At 28.9% G+C, this 18698-nt stretch overlaps 1 protein-coding gene across 1 annotated transcript; it reads right to left on the bottom strand.

Moving 5' to 3' along the window:
• Window positions 1–7415: 7415 nt before the first annotated feature.
• LOC113389603 lies at window positions 7416–10614 on the bottom strand. The gene is made up of 2 exons (XM_026626623.1): window positions 10366–10614; window positions 7416–7579 (listed from the first exon to the last, which is right to left on the bottom strand). Exons 1-2 carry the CDS (start codon window positions 10547–10549, stop codon window positions 7416–7418), a joined length of 348 nt encoding a protein of 115 aa, XP_026482408.1. The 5' UTR covers window positions 10550–10614.
• Between the last annotated feature and the right edge of the window lie 8084 nt (window positions 10615–18698).

The raw sequence follows: 18698 nt of genomic DNA, 5'->3' as shown, positions 1-18698 counted from the left end.
GGCTAAAATACTAAAATTCTGCAAATCCTATAGTTACTTTACTCATTTATTATTTGATGATACGGTGGATGTATTTAAATTTAGATAAATAATACCAATTTAAACAAATGAAGCAAAAAATATTCCAATCTGTTTCTTGACTGTCTTTTATCATAAATAGTAACTTTGTTTTTTTTTAGGGATTTTTTTAGATTTTTTTGTAATCTACTATGTGTTATCTGAAGAAAAAAAGTGCATGTAAACAGGATACAGGATAATAAATGGTTATTTTAGAGATAATTATGGGTTATCCTGTGATTTACCAAAGAGCAAACCGCTTCCGTTTTTTGTTATTAGAGAACAACGAGAAATGATAAAATGCTTCATATTTTAATGCATTTGAAAAGGAACTATTGAAATAAAAATGATTTTCAAATTCATGCAATTGTTATTTATTAAAGAATAATATTTGACGACTGTATTAATGAAAAATCAGAAACTAGGAATCATGACTTGTTCCGGCTACAATAAATTTATATTAAAACATTTTTTTTATCATTTGCAATAATTTTTTTTGAAATACCCGAAGAAGAAGTTTGTTTTCGCCCAAATATCCAATTTTATGCTTTGGCAAAAATGTTTTTTTTGTATAGTGAATGAAATGCATTTATGCATCCCAGGCTGGTGGAAAAAGTGTGTGTGTGTGTGTGCTTGTGTGTATGTGTGTGAGCCGATTTTTGACCTTTTAAAATGTTTGGGAAGTTAATGATACAAATTTTTATGTTATTTGTTCTTCGTGATATATCCATTCCAAATTTGATATTACTCCTATATATAGCGATTTTCAATAAATAAATTTACAAATTTGTATATATTTGTATGATATATATATATATATATATATATATATAAACTAGAAGGTCCGACATACGTTGCCCTTTACCACCGTCTACAATTCAAAAGTTAATTTTTTTTAATATCATATTCTATCTTATCTGAATTATATGATTCATCTGCCAAATCTATACTGTTGACAGTATCTTATATTATTTTAATTTCTGGCACATCTCAGCTACTGTTCAGCAATAATTATGTAGACTTTACATTTTTCTTGTATATTCTAATATTATCTAGGCTTATAATTTCAGCTAAATTCAAATTTCAAGTTAAGACATTTCTAGCAGATGACACTACAATGTCAAATAATGATAAGTGTTTTTTTGTATTTTTTTCCATTTATTTCTACAATATCACTATATTTTTAAAATCATTTACATTCTAAAAAAATCCCTTAACAAACTTCAGAAAGATTTATCAAAAACCGAATAATCGTTTAGGAAGAGCATATTTACATACATCATTACAGAATTTTATATTATATATATATATATATATATATATATATATATATATGTGTGTGTGTGTGTGTGTGTGTATGTATAAATAATAAATTCAAAAGCATGGTACATGATATTTATATCGTAATAGCTTTTTATAGAACTGGAATAAGTACTGACCTTTTATTCTGCTAAAAAATCATAAAAAACAATTATATTGTTATAATATTTTAGTCTGTAATATTTATTTTTATTATAGTTCACTTTGTTTCAACAATTTCACTTTGTTAAAATCCAATTAACTATCATCACAGTATGAGTATTATTATTTCTTCACTTAAACATTAAATTTTATTACAAATTTCCCAAAAATCTTTAGTCACTGTATCAACATCAAAACAGTTCCCAAAACTGATCTTTATTTCCCAAACAGGTTTTTCACAATTTGGTTTTATCTCTAAATGTTGCAATTCGGTCTTTAAACAAATTTACAAATTTATTTATTTAAAATTAATCATTTAGTTTTATTGTTGATTCGTAAATGTTGCAATTTGTTCTTTCAACAATGTATGTATTTATTTATTTTGTTTGATTGTTAATTAAATACAGTATTAAATTAATAGGCAAAGAGGCGACGACTCGTGGCTCGTCCGCCAGTCGTCCATACACTGAAAGAACGTGACTTATGACTATGACTCAATAGAGAATTTTATATATTTACACTGCTAAAATGGAAAAATTAAATATTTGAAATATTTTGAAACTAGTCGAAAGTTGCATTTTGCCTTAAAGCATATTGCTGAAACTTTTAGTACCGTAATTAAACATTATTTAATATTCAAACATCAGTTCAAATTGATCAATGATTAATAACAATTATTATAAATATTTTTAACTTCCCGTAGGGTAAGTTATTGTAATGGGCCGAAAATCGGAATTGAAAATTTTTACATTTCTCGACGTTTTGAAGGTTTCTGAACGTTTTGGCATACTTCAGAAAAAATGGATGTGTGTGTGTGTGTGTGTGAACTGAATGTAATGTATGAATACAAATTTTCGCCCACGTTTTCGGGCGTACGGATCAACCGATTTGAATGGTACAAAAAACATTCGATTCCTATTGATAGGGAAAAGAGCTGATTAGTTTTTGGCAAAGGCAGATCCAGCCGTTTCGGAGATACGGAGCAAAGAGTGCAGAAAATAAAAATCGAATTTTTGAGAGAACAGAGTATCCGATTTGAATGATCTAAAAAACATTCAATTAGTAATGATTGGGAGAAGTGTTTATTAGTTTTTGGAAAAGGCAGGCCCAGTCATTTTGAAGATACGGAGCTAAATATGTAAAAAATGGCAATTTTTGAGAGAACTAAGCTTGTCTTAACAAAATAATTGATTTTGGAAAAAAAAATTTTGTTCCAATTTTTTTTTTTTTTTTTAGTTTTTTGTATATCGAAAATATTTCAGATTTTATTACTTTACAAATAATTTCAACTCTGCAATTCAGTTTATATAATTCTTATAAATATTAGACAATGTTACAATATTTATAATAATCTATTTGAAAACATTCAGTATTCCACGAACATTTCGTTACGGTACGGGAAGTTTCAGCAATTTGCCTTAAGGCACGATGCCATAATTGCCTCAAGACAGAATTCCACTTACAGCTAGTTTTCAAGTTGTTATTTGTATTAGTATACTAAGCAAAGATTTTAATAAATACAAAAATTTTATTATTCATATTTTATAGACTTATATATAAGTATTAACAGAAGTGGTATCCGATTAGAGTGAAGGCATGGGATTATTTTTTTTTTAGCAATCAGAAATACAAAAATAATTTCTATGATCTAAACTATACATTTAAATAAGTATAATATTATATAAGATAATCCAGTGATATATCTCACTCAGTTTACATAAAATCGAATGGCCATATCCTTTTCAGTCTTTTATTGTCATACGGTAGTAAGATTTCTGCAACTATTGGGTTTGGGTGGGTCTCTAATTTATTTCTATGAATTAAGAATTAATAACTAAGGCATTTTCAGGTTGTTGTGTATTGTAAAGTTTGTCACGTACCATGGTGCGTTTAGAATTGATCTTAGAATTTTATTTTGCATTCTTTCTATTATTGCAATATTTGATTTTGAAGCAGTGCCCCATAACTCTACGCCATACATCCAAATTGGTTTCAATACAAGACACTTATACAAGAGTAATTTGTTCTCTGCAGATATTTTAGAGTTTCGGTTTATTAGCCAATATAATTCTTTCATTTTTTGTGAAATTTGTTTTTTTTTTATTAATATGATGTCTCCATGTTAATTTCTTATCTAGATGCATAATCAAGTACTTTACCACATCTGATTTTGGGACAGGTTTGCTGTTTAGGTAGACTGTGGGACTATTGTGACGTAAAGTAAACGTTACATGTACATATTTATCTTCATTAATATTTATTTTCTATTTTTCCAACCATTTTTGTAGTATATTTAAATATCTTTGAGCTTAAGACATGAGATGAGACCATAGTCTTTTCTCCTGACTGACAGTCATCATACGATTTCCATTTTATAAAGTGTGAAAAGATAGAATGAGACTGTGACCTCACTTAGTAAACGAGCGTTGCCGACAACCGTGGAACACTCACGATTGATTAAATGTCGTATTGCTCTTGAAATTGTAGTCCATGTAGTGTAAGTTTTATGTATGAGACCTTATCTCATTTTTCTCACAAAATATTAACTTTGAATCGCAAAGCCAAAACTATTTCTTGCAAATATGTAAATGACCTTTAGAATTTCTGCTTTAGAAAAATAAATAGCTTTGAAGTAAATCTTCTTTAGGCGCGACTAAAGTGTAAATCCGTACAAATGCAACGGAAATTGCGTTACGGCAGATAAGATACGAGTCGAGTGCCAATGATTTGTCATTCGCTGTTGATGATATCATTTCTATACGTGTCGATTGTGATTAGTCGTCGTTTATGTGAATATAGATCTCTCGTTGTATGCGTACCGGCATCAACGTTGTATGCGTATCGATATCAACAAGCAAATCGGCACAGATAAATAAACATTTTAAAGTTACATCGTAGTACAAATCTTGATTCAATAAAAAATGCCTGAATCAGAATATTTTACCCTGTTCCTTGAAAATAATAAAACAAATTAAACATTTGTGCAGTGTACTAAACGTAAGTTTATTGATTAGAAATTATTTCTATATTATTCGTTGAATTTATTAAAATGGAAAATATTTTTTAGGCAAGACAGATATTACAGCTGTCAAAGAATGAGATTATATCGCCAGCAAAAAAGCAAAAAAATACAAACAGTCATTGAATGTATGTTAATTTTAATTACATGAAGTTCTTCAAACACAATTACATGATTAGTGAAGTTGCGAAAACACTATTTGTTTAGGCGTTGTTTAACATAATTCACTGTGTGAAGGAATATTATAGAAGTTACTAATCAGCAATTACTTGATTTCTCTAATGAAGGAACATTTCTAAATGCTAATTGCAATGACAAACCGATCCTGTCATATTTGAAGTATGACTTTGATTACATTATTTAAATATTATACATGTTTTTAATGCTATTATAAATATATAATTTATAATTTATCATTATATAAATGTGTATAATGGTCGACACTAATAAATGTGTGCATCACGAGTGTTACCATATTGCTAATGAACATTATTCAAAATTGTTATATGATGTATTTATTTTTACTTAAATGCCATCTTTTACAGTAGCAAATAAGTTTTACTTCAATCGCGCGTGAATTTTACGCGCACTCTTTTTTTAAACATATTTGTATTTTTTTTACAAATTTTCATCCAATTTTGACAGTGTACTACCAGAGTTCTCTATATAAATGTCGTAACATTCAGGCGCAGGCGCAAATGTATATCAACTGCGTTTTGTATTCACAAAAACACTTTTGCTTCTGTTCAGGAAACAAACATTGGCAAAACCATTACACCAGCAAATTTAGATCAGCTTCTTAGAATTGATTTCACTATTAAAACGAATCGATTTTTATAAAATTACAAGGAAAACGCAAGTGCAACGACGCATATTTTCTGAGAAAAAAGAAGGTTTTGTTGAAGATCACTTGGGAAATTGTTGGCAGACGATTTTTTTAGATTGCTGTTTAGAACGACTTTGAATTCGATATTTCATCTTTTAGCAATGAATATAGAAAATTCGGGACATTTTTTTGGTTTTGTCAAATAACTCAAAAATTTCTAATGAAACCTCTTCATGAATTCGATATTTCATTTTCTATATACTCAATTATAAGTTTAGTAAAAAAATTACAAAATTCTAAAAAACTAAGCTTAATATTTTCACTCTAGACAAAAAATTACTTCAATATTTCTACCACAACCATTATTCCAATATTTAGTTTATTGAGAAATTTTAAGATTGTAATTTTAGAATTCCAAATAAATCACATTACAACAATTACAATTTTAAACTATTTTAACATTGTTTAGTTCTCAATTATTATTAAAATACATACTAAATTTATTGTTAAATATAAAATCTAGTCTCTACATAATTTACTGATACTTTAGAAACAAAATAAGGAACTAGTTGGGTGTATGGCATCGTGCCTGAAGGCAAATTGCTGGAACTTTCCGTAGGTACCGTAACAAAATGTTCGAGGAATACTGAATGTTTTCAAATAGATTATTATAAATATTGTAACATTGTCTAATATTTATAAGAATTATATAAACTGAATTGCAAAGCTGAAAGTCTTTGTTCAAATTTTTTTTCCCAATCAATTATTTTGTTAAGACAAGCACAAAGTTTTTTGAACCATTTAAATCGGATGCTTAGTTCTCTCAAAAACTGCCATTTTTTGCACATTTAGCTCCGTATCTTCGAAATGGCTAGGCCTGCCTTAGCCAATCATTACTAATTGAGTGTTTTTTAGAACATTCAAATTGGATGTTCCGTTCTCTCAAAAACTTGATTTCTATTTTCTGCACTCTTTGCTCTTTATCTTCGTAACTGCTGGACCTGCTTCTGGCAAAAACTAATCAGCTCTTTTCCCTATCAATAGGAATCGAATGTTTTTTGAACCATTTAAATCGGTTAATCCGTGCGCCCGAAAACGTGACTGGAAATTTGTATCCATACATACGTACACTCACACACACACACATCCATTTTTTCTGCGGTATGCCAAAATGTTCAGAAACCTTCAAAACGTCGAGAAATGGAAAAATTTTCAATTTCGATTTTTGGACGATTACAATATAATAACTTACCCTACGGGAAGTTAATATCATATCACTGACTTTATGTAAGATTGATATAAGATAACAGGCTGGGCCTGCTTTTGCCAAAAACTAATCAGCATTTTTCCCTAACACAATTGTTAATCGGAAGCTCCGTTCTCTCAAAAATTAAAGCAGTTTTTGGCATTTTTGGTATGCATCTACGCAACGGCTGGACCTGTCTTCAACCAGCACGATGTTAGGTGCCGACACTCTTATCTATTTCGCGTCACATTTATGCCTCTATGTGCATATTATCACATTTATTACTCTATGGAGTCCACATCTTTATATTTCCGGCAGGACAAAGGGCCTCTATAATCATGACAAGCTCACACTCTCTCTCTCTGGACTCCAAAAGGAACACATAACCTTATAATAATCTTTAATGAAGTACATATCTGTATTCTGAAATAAATGTATAAAACTTGTGTTGTTTTAAAATACCAAAATTACCTCCATCGCTGAAGGCAAATCTTTAACAACGACTTCCTATATTCCTATCTTTGGGAATCATTTAAATCGGTTGATCTCGAAAAGTGGACTAAAAACTGTATCCGAACATACAGAATATAAAAGTATTCAGAAACCTCTGAAACGTAAATATATATAAAAATTTTCATTTTCAATTTTTTGCGATTACTATAACTTACCCCAAGGGAAGTTAAAAAATTCCAATCATTCTAAATCCAATTAAAGTTTATTACAATGATCCATTACAGTGTCTATTAATGTCAGTTACAACTTAAATTATTTAAACAAAAAAAGAAAAAGAATCTCTGTCCATCATCTCAGAAGTCCGGTGCGGGACAGTACTTGCGCGATCCGTTGACGTCGAACAGTTTGGTGTATCGGCGCCAGTAGCGCTCCTCGCCCGAGTGGCGGCGGATTAGGTACACGTCCGGGTGATTCTTGACGGTGCGGGCCAGGCTGAGAGTGGCCAGACTAAAACCACCTGGGGAAAAATTAAACATAGTTGAATAACTGTTTGTGATGTTTGTTTTTAAATTTATTGCCTATCTAGTGAGGCGCATGGCTTCGTGCCTTAAGGCAAATTGCTGGAACTTGTACCTGTACTTGTACTTGTACTTGTACCGTAATTAAAAATCTTGGTACGGAACAAAAAAAAAATTACACAAAATTAGTACTCATTATTTAAATATCTATAAAATATTTGATAATTCAATGTATATATATCAATAGACATTTTTCAATTAAAAATCTTGGTACGGAACCCAAAAAAATTAACAGAAAATGTGTACACATTATTAAAATCTCTATAAAATATCTGATAATTCAATGTATATATGTCAATAAACATTTTTCAACCCCAAATGACATTTTTTAACTTATTTTTATTGAGAGTCCATAACCGCTGGACCTGCCTTACCAAAAAATTAATCAGTTCTTCATATTGTCAATACAAGTAAAATGTTTTTTGAATTATTAAAATCAAACGCCCCTTTCTCTTAAAAACTGAGTTACCGTTTTTGGCACTTTGCTCCGTTTCTACGAAATGACTAAACCTGCCGTCGCCAAAAACTAATCAGCACGTCTCCTTATCAATACGGATCGAATTATTTTGAATTATTTAAATCGCTTCATCCGTGTTCCCGAAATCGTCGTTGAAAATTTGTATCCGAACACACACATACATCCATTTTTTTAAGCATACCAAAACATTTAGAAACTTCTCAAACGTAAAGATATATAAAAATTTTCATTTTTGATTTTTTTTGCGATTACTATAATTTACCCTACGGGAGGTTAAAAATTCCAATAACAAAATAAAATATTAAAAATACTTGAAAACTTGGATCAATCATTTCTTGTAAGTTAATGAATTCCGATTATGATTTATTTGAAATATTTCTAAGATTTTAACTTATTTAATAAGAAAGGTATAAAATCCATTGATTCAGCATGCAAATTACAGTAATAGAATAATAATGCCAAAACAAGTATAATTTAAATTTTAAGGATGAAAAAAACTTTTACCCAGCACGGCGTAAAATTCAAATTATAATTAGTTTGTCATTATTATTCTACTACTGCAATTGTTTGCATGCTGAATCAATGAATGTTATAACTTTTGTATTAAATAAATCAAAATCTTAGAAGTATTTCAAAAAAATCATATTCTGATTCCTTTAAATTAGTCGTAAGACAATCTTTTCTTCAAATTTACGTATCGATACTTATAACAAATACACAGAAATTATTCTAAAATAAACTATACATTTATTATAGAAATAAAGTCTAATGAAATTATAAAAAATTGCATTTGTCAGGGTACATTCGTTTAGTCACGAGCCAATTAATCTCGAGCAAAAAAATCACAGATTCCGAAACAATTTTTAAACTTTCGAAAAAGTGACACCCAAAAAAAATTGGCAACCTCCCTGAAAAGGGGTGAAAAAATAATTTTTTTGATTTTTTTTTGTTTTATATTTAAGTAAGCGAGCAAAAAAATTTGGCATATTCAAAATTAACAATTTTTTAAATTGGCAAATTCGGGTATTTTCCTATACGTGAAAATCTTTGATGGGTAAAACTTTTCCAATAATTAATTGCACCATGCGACAGCAAAAATATCACTGATAACGATAGTAAAAAGAAATTTTAATTTTTTTGCATTTCTAGAAGGGTCGGTGTTGACTATACGTATAGTTAGCACCGAATTTGGCCCCACCCATTTATCTCGAAAACGGAAAGAGCAAAAAAATTTTAGTTCACACCAATCGACAGCAAAAAAATCGTCAAAAAATCAGGTCATACCAGTTTTGCCAATTTCCACCATCGAGGTGCCAAGTATACTCACGTTTTTATTTTTTATTATTGAATTTTCTAGTGTAATAAAAACAATTGCAGTAAAATAATTACCAATTTTTATATTCTTCATAGTAATTAAAATTTGCAGTAACTTGTAGTAAAAATATGCATGAATTTCGCATATAATTAGGCTAAATTAATTTAGTAGTACAAAAATTGGTTTTCAATTCTAATGAACTCTCAGATATTACAATTTTTAAACTTTTCTTGTTAATAGTGTTAAGTTTTTGATATTTTCATTTAACTATTAGTATAATCATCAAAATACTTTCAAATTAGTTCAATTAAAGTTTTTTGCTGTTGTATGTTTGCAACAATTAAAGTTGTATTATGAAACCAAAAGAGCAAAAAAGCGGAAGGGAGATATTTGACAACCTAATATATATATATATATATATATATATATATATATATATATCGAAAATTATTTGAATGAAGTTTGCCCAAAAAAATATTATCTCTTAACTTTTGATAGTTTTTCTGCAAAAATTTTGCCTACAAAAAAAGTCTGTCTAATTTTTCGATAAAATAAATATGTTACGGTAATGCCATGTTAAGGATCTATCTTCGTATGAGTTGATCGTAACGAACCGTCAAAAAGCTATGATTTTGTTGGGCAACTTTCTGATGCCTCTGGGGTGAAGTTAGGTTATTTGTAAAACGCCTAATCGCACAGCAAATACATAGAATTTTGACAGGTTGTTTCTACCAAATCATACGAAGATAGACCTGTAACATAGTACTACCACAACATTTCTATTTTATCCAAAAATTGTCCCCATAGGTACTGTCAAATCAACGAAATCTATAATATTTCCAGCACCATTTTGGATTTTTTGACCAAAAAACCTTCTGTCACACCACCATAAATTCCACCAAAACCAATCCCCTCTATATCTATCATTTTACCTACTAGACATCCGACCAGACACCAGAGTGCAGGCTGCTTCTTAAAAATCGTCCCCTGCCTGCTCCTCGAGATCTGCTGAAGGAGCATCCTGAACTCTTTCGATTTGGCCTTGTAGAATTCCCGTTGGAACTTTAACGCACTCGCGGAGACGTTTTCGAGGAATTTGGTTATTTGTCGAATCATTTATAAATGATGCACGCCGAAAGTGGCTGGCTTTTGTTTTTGCAAAAAATTAAACAAAAAAATCGAACGGGCCGATGGGGCGATGTCAGATGATAAGGTCAAGTCTAGTGGGGGATTGATGACAAGGGTAATAAAATTTTGAAATATTATGATTTTGTGATATTGTGATTAGTTAGGGTGATTAGTTCTTGTAAGTTTTTATTAGTTTGTTACTGATATATTTTATGTAACTAGTGGTGTATGGCATCGTGCCTCAAGGCAAATTGCTGGAACTTTCTTTACCGTAACGAAATGTTCGAGAAGTAATAAATTTATTCAAATAGATTGTTGTAAATACATGACATTATCTAGTATTTATAAGAATTATATAAATTGAAGTGCAAAGTTAAAATTATTTATTTAAAGCATATTAGAACTTTAGTCAGAATTAAAATTAAAATCTGAATAATTTTTGATATACAAACAATTTTTTTTTTAAAACAAAAATGTTTAGAATACTTTAAAGCAGGGCCTTTTCACTTAGAACAAAATCCTCGTTCAGAAGGAATACTTAGGGGTCCATTTGTAGTCGCAGATTTGGCGCTAGTGAGCCGATGAAAAAGTATTTTCAAATGTTTTATGTTGATTGCTAAGAAGAAACGTCAGTGTTATTTTTGTGTAAGTTTACAAAATGGCGATTCTTGTTCGTTTGTGTTTGTATATTTGTTAATAAAGATTTCATCAGGAATTGCTCTCAAATGCATAGCCCTTTGACAATATGAATAGAACAGCTTCAAACTCATATGGAGGACATAATTACTACATAGTGCAGTGACACATTAGTCTAATCATAATACACTTTATAGTCCAGTCATTTGGTGCAAAAAAAGGCTGTTGCCGGTACAGTACTCCGGGAATTCTGAAAATTGGTAATCTTATAGATTTCGAGGTGCTCTTTACGAAAATCAACTTTGCCACCTCAAATTTGAACGGCAAGTTGCCGCCATATTGCAAAAATGGCGTCAAAAAACAGCTTTTTTAAAATATCTCCTTTCTGGCTCAATCTACGATAAAAGTATCTATGTACGAATTAAACTAGAGAAAATTTCCTACAATTCTTTAGAAAACCGTTTTTTTTTGTAAAATTGATAGTTTGAGAGTCCGGCCGCCTCAAAGTCGTTGCTGCTCTCGCCGTAGTATCAAATCTGTCCATATATGACAGCACTTCGAACTTGACCACATTCTCTCTAATAATTAATATTTTCAATGTTAAATTAAGCGAATAAGATCTTAAGCGATCTAATTCAAATATTTTTCGTTTTTTTTTTGCTAATTTTTTAACACTTCAATGGCAAAGTAGCTGTAAATATACTTATAGCTTGAGTAGCACCTTATAGCTTCAAGTAGCTTGAAGCGTTAAAAAATCAGCAAAAAAACAGAAAAATATTTGAATTATTTTATTTCTAGATCTTATTCGCTCAATTTAATATTGAAAATATTAATTATTAGAGAGAATGTGGTCAAGTACGAAGTGCTGTCATATATGGACAGATTTGATACTACGGCGAGAGCAGCAAAGTTTTTGAGGCGGCCGTACTCTCAAACTATCAATTTTACAAAAAAACGGTTTTCTAAGAAATTGTAGGAAATTTTCTCTAGTTTAATTTGTACATAGATACTTTTATTGTAGATTGAGCCAGAAAGTAGATATTTTAAAAAAGCTGTTTTTTGACGCCATTTTTTCAATATGGCGGCAACTTGCCGTTTAAATTTGAGGTGGCAAAGTTGATTTCCGTAAAGAGCACCTCGAAATCTATAAGATTACCAATTTTCAGAATTCCCGGAGTACTGTACCGGCAAGACGACCAAATGACTGGACTATTAAGGAAAGAGGCCAGTTCTAGGAAATTATGTGAGAAATCAAGTATAAGCTTCAACAAGAAAGACATATTACACAAATAGAAATCTTCAAGCTGTTTAAATTGGATTACCACTTCACACGGATCTGAATATACTTGGGAAAAAATGAATTGCTTAAGAATGTCAAATTTTGCACGGGATGATTATTAATTAATGAGAGTTAAGAATGACAGACGATGTAATGAACTAACACTATAATGCATTATTCACTAAATTTCTCTAAATATTTATCTTAATAAGTAGAAAAAAGTGTGGAAGTTATTCCAGTAGATTAGATGTGATATCTATTATATATATTTTTTTTTTTTTTTTAAATATATTTATTAACAGCAATCAAAAATTATAAATTTCTATAAGCTATTGTGCTAAGTTTTACAAATAAACATACAAACATAAAATTACATATACATATACATCTATACAAACACAAACAATATACAACATGAATAATTATGTGAAATAATATCATAGTATTCGAATCTCTCCAGTGAGAGATTTACAAATAAGTGCTAAGTTGTATCAGTGGGCCATTTTCGTTTGAGTCTTCTCATTGGCGGTACATTGAGCAAAGATGTTACTAAATCATTCGAGTGAAACTCTAATTTTAACAAGTGATTATTTTTTCTGTTATTAATAACTTCTTGAACAAATGGAACTTGGAGATCGTTATGAATTATATAATTTGAGACATACCAAGGAGCGTCTGCTATTGTCCTAAGTGTTTTTGACTGGATTCTTTGAATCATTGCAATGTTAGATTTCGAAGCACTGCCCCATATTTCGGCTTCATATGTCCAAATCGGTTTGAGTATTGTCTTATAAATAAGTATTTTGTTTTTCATAGACAATTTTGACTGTTTCCCAATAAGCCATTAAGCTCTTGGGATTTTAATCTAATTTGTTGAATTTTATATTTTTATGTGTTTTCAAGTCAATCGCCTATCTAGATGAATTCCAAGATACTTCACGGATTCAGACTGCGGTAGCAGTTCATTGTTAAAATATACTGATGGGCATGTATCTTTTCTCAGAGTGAAGCATATGTGCTGGGATTTAGATTCGTTTATTTAATTTTCCATGCTTTGTCCAATCTGCAATAATTTGAGGTGGGATTGCAATTTATGTGAAGCTCTAATTGGATCCTTATCTACAGCTAGGATGGCAATATCGTCGGCAAAAGTTGCTATTGTTGATAAGTCCAGTCGGAAAATCGTGGGTATACAATACATAAAGGAAAGGACCTAGCACGCTGCCCTTGAGGAACACCAGCTTTCATAATATTAGGTGGAGTTAATGCCATATCAACTCTGATTTTAAAACTGTCTATTGCTCAAATAAGATTCAAAAAATTTAGCAATGCTGGCAATATTTTTTGTATCTTATAAATAAGTCCTTCGTGCCACACCTTAATTATATATAAACCGGTGTATTGCAGTGTATTTGTTGATTTATATTTCGATTTGATTGTATATTTATTATAATATAATATTATCTAGTATATTTTTGTTATTATTGTATTATTACAAAACTTAATAGGATTGTAATACCAAATTTAGTTTCAAATACCCGTGCACTAAAAATCATTAATTTTCATTTCAAATTTTGCGCCATTAATTTGAGTGCAAAAAGCAGCGCCATCAGGTCGAGCGGAGGACCCTTTAAGTATTCCTTCTGAACGTAAAAATCGGGCGAGAGAAGCGTCTATTATGAACACGGGGTCTTCTAATATTGTCTAGGCTTTAAAGCGTGAAGAGTGAAGTTATGCAAAAAATTACATTTTCGATTTTCGGCTCATTACTATAACTTAAGTCATTAAATGTTATTACTATGAAAAATTAATAAATGTACATTCTAATTATTATACGACACTAGTTTTATATTATAATCATACATATTTTATTGTTCAACATACCGAAAAGTTTTATTTTGCCAGAAAATCGATTTGCTAATTTTATTTTCTTAAAGTTTGAAATCATTCTGAATCGTTCGGGACCAAAATTGTAAGATGGGCATGTGTGTGTCGAAATTTCGTCTTTTATTTAAATTTTCTCATTTATGTCTGCACTGAATTAAAAAAACTTACAAGTTATTTAGTGTTTTCCCAACTGAGCCGTTTTTACTGTTGGCAGTTATAAAAGAAAAAAATTAAATATCATTTAAAATTCTGAACTAATTTTAAAACATGTGTATGTACTAAAATCGTGTGTTTGTTTGTGTAGTTGAATTTTTAAATTTTTAACATCTTTTTGTAATATTTTAGTAATTTTAAAAAATAGTTATGTTATTTATTTCAGAATGTAGAAAGTTTAACATTAACTTCCCGTCGGGTAAGTTATTGTAATCGTCCAAAAATCTAAATTGAAAATTTTTGCATTTCTCGACGTTTTGAAGGTTTTTGAACATTTTGTCATACCTCAGAAAAAACGGATGTGTGTGTATATGTATGTATTTATCGATACAATTTTTTGTCGACGTTTTCGGGCGCACGGATCAACCGATTTGAATGGTTCAAAAAACATTCGATTTCTACTAGTAGGGAAATGAGCTGATTAGTTTTTGGCAAAGGCAGGTCCAGCAGTTACGGAGATAAAGAGCAAAGAGTACAGAAAATAGAAATCGAGTTTTTGAGTGAACGGAGCATCCGATTTGAATGATCAAAAAACATTCAATTTGTAATAATTGGGAGAAGAGGTGATTAATTTTAGGCAAAAGCAGGTCCAGGCGTTTCGGAGATACGGTGCTAAATATAAAAAACATGGCAGTTTTTGAGACAACTAAGCATACGATTTGAATGATTCAAAAAACTTTCTGCTTGTTTTGACAAAATAATTGCTTTTGGAAGAAAATTTTTTGTTCCATTTTTTTTTCAAAACAATTTTTTTGTATATCGAAAATACTTCAGTTTTTAATTTTAATTCTTGCTAAGGTTCTAAAGTTCACTTTTATACTTTAAATAATTTCAACTCTGCAAGTCAGTTTATATAATTCTTATAAATATAAGACAATGTTACAATATTAATAATAATCTATTTGAAAACATTCAATATTCTTCGAACGTTCCTGCAATTTGCCTTAAGGCATGATACTACACACCCCTAGTTTTATATTATAATCATACAGATTTTATTTTTCAACTTAGGTACCTAAGAAGTTTGCTTTGTCCGAAAATCGATTTCCTAATTTTATATTTTTTTGATGTTTGAAATCATTCTGAATCGGTCGGGACCAAAATTGTACAAAGTTTGTATATCAAACGATTGTTTCGATTTTCCATCTAAATTTTCTCAAAAATGTCTGCACTGAATTAAAAAATTTAGTTCTTTAGTTGTATGTACTAAAATCGTGTTTGTTCATTATATTTTGTATTAATTGAAATCTTATCTCTGATTTCAGTAGTATTTTTTAATTTTTAATAGCATTTTTTGTAATGTTTATTTTTAGTATTTTTCAAAAATAGTTTCAATGTTATTTATTTTGGAATGTAGAAAGTTCCACTTATTTTATTATTTTTTACATATTTTTATATTTGTATATTTTTTTCATATTTTCTTCTTAGAATTTATACAATGCTAATATTAATTTATATTTATTTAAAATATCTCTGTTTTCTAGTAATAATAATAATAATAATAATGATAAATATTTTTATAGTTAATAATATATTTTCATATAATATATTTTTTTAGTTAATAATTTTTAACGTTTTTAAATCCTTCGGTATTCTCGTATTTTTAATATTTAAAAATTCGTATTTTTTTGTATATACTAATTTTGTTCTAATTTTATTTGTATCTTTATTTTCTCACTTTTTTCAAAATTTATTGAACATATTTTAACAATATATTCTTAATTTTTTAGTTTTCCAATGATCATGATTTTGAATGCTTTTAATTTTTTAATCTTCTGAATTTCTTTCCTTCAATTTGAATTATATTTTAATCTATTTAATATTAATTAATATTTATTTTACAAGTCTTCAGTATAATGATATTATAATAAGGCTCAAGTAAATTAGTATAATTATCTTAAATTTTAAATAATATTAAACAAATTATTTAAAAAAAATGTAAATAACTAAACTTGCTTCAAACCGAATTAAACTAAAAGAACAATGTATTCGAATTCAAAATTCAAAATTTTCAATGAACATTCTGTTTTTAGTTTAGTATTAAGAGCATATAACTTATTCCTAATAAAATTTTAATTTTTTTGGTATTAGGACATTGTCAAATTACACACACACACATATATATATATATTTATATAATTTATAATCTAAATAGTAATTAACCTCAAGTCGACTACAATTTAATTAACAAGTACGCATAAAATTAAACACATCTGTGCAAATATATAAATATCTACTATTACACTAATAAAAATAATTTCGAATTCAAGATAACAACAAATATAATATCATATGTATGTTATCTAAACTACTACAGAAATGTTTACAATGCTCCGATATCAATAAATTCGATATGTGATAAGAAAACATCAATCATTTTTCAAAAACCGCGGTTATGCAATTTTATCACGAGGAATATAAATAGTATCATAAATATGTATATATATATATATATATATATATATATATGTATATATATATATTAGGGTGGTCCTTAATATGGACATTTTCAAATTTCTTTGCTCCCAAGGGCTCAAATGGTTCCAAATTAATGAAAAAAAAATCTCTAAAAGTTTTAGCTCTTAATATTAACATTTAGATAGTCCGCAATTTAATTAAAAGTTTTGTATATTTTTTTAAACATATATCGTTGAGTAAATTTTTGCGCCATCTGTGATAGCAGACTTGTAATTTTCATGAAAATTTATTACTGATAATTTGAGTATCAACATCACCAATTAAATAAATATTTTGCTGCAAAATTAATTTTGATGTCATCATAAATAAATATTTCGTTAAATAATAAATTTTAGTTCGTCTACATGGATTTAATTAGAGGTTGAGTGATTTTTAAATATTTTTAAGTTTCATAATATTTGGGTTCACAAATGCTATCACAGATGAAATGAGCAACTTTTAATTGAATTGCGGACTGTCTAAATGTTAATATTGAGAGCTAAAATTTTTAGAAAATTGTTTTTTATCAATTTGGAAGCATTAGAGTCCCTGGGAGCAAGGAAATTCGAAAATATCCATCCAAGGACCACCCTAATATATATTTACACATATTTCATAAATGAGTCTACGTTCTATAAGTAGTACCTACAGCAGATTATTATATTACAAATTCAAATGAGCAATACCTTGTCTCCATAATAATTATTCAGGGGATTCTTGTATTCCACCATTGTAAATTGTATAAAAAATTTCCCCTTTTCCCATTATTAATTTTTTCCCCCGTTGTTGTTTATTTTCAGCTTATTTAAACGATTGCATGACCGAGAAGTGTTTTATTGTGTGACGCATAGAAAAATAAAGTTGATTCTACACTCGGATAAGGTTTTCCCCTCTGACTAAACCTGGTCATTGAATATACGGAACGTGGAATCGTTTTGTAATATTAAGAAATAGTAAACTAGTGGTGTATGGCATCGTGCCTTAAGGCAAATTGCTAGAACTTTCCGTATCGTAATGAAATGTACGAGGAATCTCAAATGTTTTCAAATAGATCATTATAAATTCTGTTACTTTCATTATTTGCATTTTATAGACAAAATGTAAGAGCTTGACAAAAAAATTGTATCCACACATACATACACACACATCATTTTTTTTTTCGAAAGTATTCCAAAATATTCTGAGAGTCTTGAAACGTGAAAATTGATTTTCCAAAAAAAATTGCATTTTCAATTGCTAGGCTATAAATAAGGCCTAATAAATTCTACAATACTTAGGACATTCATAAATGATTCCAAAGATGTTTGAGAAATTTATTTTGTGAAAACAAAACTCTGTAATAATAATAAACGATTCTTGTCGGTTTTACCATTATGATTAAAAATTCAATTTTTAACTTAGACAATTATATTTTAAACTAAATAGTTTTCAAATAATGTGCAAAACCTTAAATATTATTAAATATGAAGTATAATATACTCTTTGATATACTGTACAGAAGCTATTATAAAATTATATGCTATTTTGGTGTGTATGTATGTGCGGATACACTTTTTTATCGACGTTTTTAAGAGCACGGATCAACCGATTTGAATGATTTAAAAAATATTTTGTTTGTATTGACAGTTTAAAAAATATTTTGTTTGTATTGACAGATGATATGAT

The sequence above is a fragment of the Ctenocephalides felis genome, unplaced genomic scaffold (assembly GCF_003426905.1).
Source record: "Ctenocephalides felis isolate EL2017-DRISC unplaced genomic scaffold, ASM342690v1 CF-g0.4_SCAFFOLD_03573, whole genome shotgun sequence".
In the NCBI taxonomy this organism is placed as follows: domain Eukaryota; kingdom Metazoa; phylum Arthropoda; class Insecta; order Siphonaptera; family Pulicidae; genus Ctenocephalides; species Ctenocephalides felis.
This window is presented reverse-complemented; position numbering and strand designations above follow the sequence as displayed.